This window comes from Sinocyclocheilus anshuiensis, unplaced genomic scaffold, assembly GCF_001515605.1.
Source record: "Sinocyclocheilus anshuiensis isolate Anshui unplaced genomic scaffold, SAMN03320099.WGS_v1.1 scaffold747, whole genome shotgun sequence".
In the NCBI taxonomy this organism is placed as follows: domain Eukaryota; kingdom Metazoa; phylum Chordata; class Actinopteri; order Cypriniformes; family Cyprinidae; genus Sinocyclocheilus; species Sinocyclocheilus anshuiensis.
The window spans coordinates 378,151-383,042 of NW_015548225.1; the positions used below are offsets into that span (position 1 = coordinate 378,151).

The 4,892-nt window shown below is 39.3% G+C and overlaps 1 protein-coding gene across 5 annotated transcripts in view; it reads right to left on the bottom strand.

Moving 5' to 3' along the window:
- mical2a (microtubule associated monooxygenase, calponin and LIM domain containing 2a) overlaps nt 1-4,892 on the bottom strand; it is a 75,159-nt gene that overhangs the window by 18,388 nt on the left and 51,879 nt on the right. For all 5 annotated transcript variants that reach the window (XM_016441390.1, XM_016441389.1, XM_016441388.1 and 2 more), the window contains exons 13-17: nt 4,791-4,892; nt 2,809-2,915; nt 2,618-2,686; nt 2,397-2,534; nt 1,677-1,790 (exon numbers count right to left, since the gene is read on the bottom strand). The exon at nt 4,791-4,892 is cut by the window's right edge and continues 113 nt beyond it. In XM_016441390.1, coding sequence (XP_016296876.1) covers nt 1,677-1,790; nt 2,397-2,534; nt 2,618-2,686; nt 2,809-2,915; nt 4,791-4,892 — 530 coding nt within the window. The remainder of the gene's footprint in view (nt 1-1,676; nt 1,791-2,396; nt 2,535-2,617; nt 2,687-2,808; nt 2,916-4,790) is intronic.

Consider the following 4,892-nt stretch of genomic DNA (forward strand, 5'->3'; position numbering starts at 1 on the left):
TGGAGTTGCTCAGGTAGACCTGTTCACATCTCCAGAAACCACCCACTGCCAGTGGTTCTACTCCCTAACCAAGGCACGGATGCACTGGCACACAGCTGGCCCCGGGGCCTGCACAAATATGTGTTCCCCCCAGTCCAGTGAGCCTACTCACACAGACGCTGTGCAAGATCAGGGAGGACGAGGAGCAGGTCTTGTTAGTGGCTCCATATTGGCCCAACAGGACCTGGTTCCCGGAACTCATGCTCCTTGCTCCCAAGGTGTGCCCAAGGTCGTCCTGGGCGCTGGCTCGTGGTGCCTCACTAGCAGATATTTGTAGAGCTGCGGGCTGGCTACTCCTAACATGTTCGCTAGGTTCTATAGTCTACATGTCGAACCGGTTTCCTCCTGTGTTCTCACCTCAAACGGGTAGTGACACTGAGAGGCCCGGTGCAGAGTCGGCTTGCGGCGTCCATACCGCCTAGTTCTCCAGAGAGTTCCCTAACCAGGTTCCCTAACTCCGGCGGCCAGACGTGGCGGAGCGTCCGGCGCAAGGCCTTTCATCCAATGAATTCCTGAAATCTGGTGTGAGGCTAGTGCCCATATGAGTGGCCCTGTTGGGATCCCATATGTGTATTTCCACGGTACAGTTACTAGGGCCTTGTTTCCCCTGGCAGGCTATGCTCTGCCATCTCTAGATGATGCAGCCTGAGCCATCTCAGAGACTTCCATGTGCAATAGGACCCTTTTGGGTTACTCCACATGAGTAAATGTCACTCAACCCCCTCTGGGAGGAGGTGACTCCGCAGCGTGCCTCTTCCAAGTAGGAAGGGCATGCTTTCCCAATGTTATCCAAGTCCTACTGTTTGGGTTGCTCGAGGAACAGCAGTAGTCGACCTTCTCTGTGTAGAGCCCAGTTCTATCGTCTGCCTTATAGGAAGGTTCGGGAGGCCTACACAGGGCACTGGAGGGGGCAGCACCTGTGGCGCGTTGGTAGGGAGTCCCAATTCGTCAGTCACCGACGTGACGTAGAGAGTGACCGACTGAAAGGGAACGTCTCCGTTACATGTGTCACAGTTTGCCACAGTTGCTGTACCACCGCTGAGCTCGGTTACATGTGTCACAGTTTGCCACAGTTGCTGTACCACCACTGAGCTGCCGGGTCACCTGCTCAGCTCCTCAGCGAAAACATGAATCAATGCGGTGCACCTGCTGCCTCTTATACCCGCGCTGCAGGATGTGGCAGCAAGATGCGAATTCCGCATGCCAATGTCCATTGGCTCGTTTAGTTACACTCAAAGTGGAGAAGTCTCTCTGGCGAGATTCCCAATTTGCCGGTCACCGACGTGACGTCTCCGTTCCCTCGTTCAGGGAACGAGGGTTACACATGTAACCGAGACGTTCCCTAAAGAACTTTTTTAAAGAACAGTTCTTAGAAAACACTTTTGAAGAACATTTTTTTTTTAATTCTTTAGAACCTTTTTTGACTATAAAGAACCTTGAATGGAAAACTTCAAAGGTTCTTTATGGAACCACAGATGCCAATAAAGAACCTTTATTTTAAAGAGTGTAGAGTTTTAAAAAGATGAATATTACCAAAAAATAATTTATTTAGATTATGTGAAAGCTAATACCAGGTGATAAATGGTACTTTTTTATAAGTATTGTTTGTGGGTGTACACTGACTTTGGAGGTTCTACCTGTTTTTTAGGGGGTGGGGTTGGTGGGACTTTCTTCTTGATAATGTTAAAGAGAGGGCTATCGGTCATATCGAGCGATGGAGGTCTTGGAGGCCTCTCATCATTAGAGTCAGACTGAAATCATTATGCCAGGAACAGTTTTAGAGAAAAGGAAGCCAGTGTCAGAGGGACAGAGGGAAGAAAAGAGAAAGAAGAGATTAACTAAGCACAGAAATACTCAGAAAGCCAAAATGTAAAACAAATGTTAACCCCTTAATTTTGTAATTATTTTTATATAATTTGAAACCAATATGCCTTAAACCATCAAGATCCATATCTTGATGTCAAACCTTGTACAACACATCATGACGTATCATATTTCAATGTTTGTGGAAGATACTTTACAGCACCAGCAGAGATTTTCAGTGAATGACAATAAAAAAATTCAGTCTGTTACAAAAATCTATTGTATGGCTTCAGAGAGTTTTGCGCACAAAACATATAGAGCGCTTTTACAGTGTATATTGGAGCTCTACAGCCTTCACCTTTATGATATGGAAAAGAGCAGCAAGAACATTCTGCAAAATAGCTCTTTTTGTGTTCCAGTGAAGAAAAAATGGAAATGTGATGATATAAGAGAGAGTAAACAATGACAGAATATTCACTGTCAGGTGATTTCTTTAAGAAAATGTAATGTAAATCTTCAGCTGATGCCGTGAGTTCAGACAAAATAGTATTTACCTGTCTGCGAACAGAGCAGCTTGCGGTGCTGTCTTCAAATTTTGCTAGAAGCTGAGTGGCCATAAACTTGACCTTGTTTTCTTTCAGTTCCCGCACCTCATTGGATGCAGAAGAACTCTGATTGATGGATCTGATTGGCTGGAAGAGAAGTGGACCAATCAGAGAGCAGTTCTAGTTTCACTTGCTTTTACTGGTATGTTATTATATACTATAATACCGACCTCTTCTAAGTAACTAATTTTCCGTCTTCTCTTGTATATGGCGTCATTGTCTTCAGTCTTTTTGTCATTCTAAGGAACAATAAGTTAAATTTTGCTTTAGAAGGTCATGTCCAAACTTCAACAAAATAAGAAAGTCCACCAAACAGAAACTGTAAAAGTGCTTGTAATAAATCAAATCCATTGTATACTACCTTGGGTATGCGTTTACGAGGCTGAAGCAAACTCAATGACTTGGAAACAGGTCTGGGAGAACCTGATGGACATTTTTCATTATTTGCATCACCATCTCGCTTTGAATCTATAATAAACCACATGACAAACATTTGCATGACATTTGAGAATAAACAACTACAACAAATAAGCATTGTAACCAAACACACATCACTTTACAACATAATATGTTGTGCTGTATTAACGTCTCTGAGGCCAGACAATATATAATGTGGAATATTTATGGCCTCCTCCACTGTGGTGATGTGCAGATCTGTAGGGCAGTAACCTGGTTTCAGACAGACATGCATTCCTGGCATGACTGCGTGACAGAAGGAATTGTGTAACACAAATGTTCGAGTGCAAAAGGCCAGATAAAATGCTTCTCTTTAGGAGTTTTCCATAAATGCATTGTGTGTTTCCTTAATGGACACATCTTATGCAAACTAGGTGGAAGACACACTCAAAGCAGGTAATAGGTTTTGGACAGTGTAAAAGGTTCATTTTTGAACACCTTTAATGGGCTAAATGTAACAATGCCATGTACATTTTGAGAGCTGAAGGAACTGAAAATATATTTTTATTGCAGTAAAGTCTGTGAATTATGAGACTATGTCTATGTTTGATGTGAAATTTAAGTGTACTGCTTACTATATACTACGCAAATATACACTGCATACTGCCCACTCTTACAGTATAAGAAATAACGAACATGCAATGAGAAATGTTCAATTACTAGTATACTAGATTGTTGTCATTAATGCTGCATATTTAATTTAGCAAGTATACTGTATATATTTGTATTATATTTGTATTTTTAACCCAGGGTGGTAAAGAACAAGGTCAAACAATTCGTGGCTGATATTACATCCAGAAATGAAGTGAATATTGAATACCGAATTGAACTGATCATGTACACTATCGTTCAAAGTTTGGAGTCAGTAAGATCTTTTGTTTTAAATTAATTATTTTATTCAGTAATTTCATCCATTAAACTGATGAGGGAAATTGAAAGTGACAGTAAAGACATTTATAATAGTGCTGTCAAATCGATTAATCATGATTAATCGCATCAAAAATTAAAGTTTGTGTTTACATAATATATGTGTGTGTACTGTGTATATATGTATATATAAATACACACACATACAGGTAATTATATGTAAACAAACTTTTATTTTGAATGCGATTAATCACGATTAATCGATTTAACAGCACTGATTTATGTTAGAAAAGATCTCTATTTCAAATAATTGCTGTTCTTTTTAACTTTCAATTCATCAAAATGCAAGGAGAAATGTTCAAATACTAGTATGCTAGGTATTTATGCATATTTAATTAAGCAAGTTTTGTCCTTCTTGAAAGTAAAAAAAATTATTATTTTTAAATTCAATATTTTTGTAATATTTGTATATTTTCTTTTAATCTCCGGAGTCCGATCAAAGAAGTCAAGGAGACCTTATTGTATATATGTATACTACCATTCAATTATCATTATTTTTTTATTAATACTTTTATTCAGCAAGGATGCCATAAATTGATGCATTCAATTCAAAAGTGACAGTAAATGCACTTATAATGTTACAAAATTGTTACAGAATTTTCTTTTAAACTTTGTATTCATCAAAGTGTCCTGACAAAAATGTATCAACAAAAATGTATCAACAATTATTAAATTATAATAATTGTTATATAATTATTAATTGTTATAATAATTATTAAATTATAATAATTGTTCACAATATTGCAGTTTTACTGTATTTTTGCTAAAAAAAAAAATTCAGCCTTGGTGAACAAAAGAGACTTCTTCAAAAAAACATTACAAAAACCTTACCGACCCACTTTTAAACAATAGTGTACTTGATTCTGCATAAAGTATTCGTCACAAGTAGTATACTAGTTTACCATTCCAAACACAGCCAGTGATCCTATTAGGGTTGTAATGAAAGAGTTCATGATCTACCTGAGGGAGGTAGAGGCGTTCCCCGGAAGAGCTCGTAGAATTTGGAGAGGTAGTTGCCCATGCTGGTCTTGTCCGGCTCCTGACCTGCCGCCAGCTCTTTCC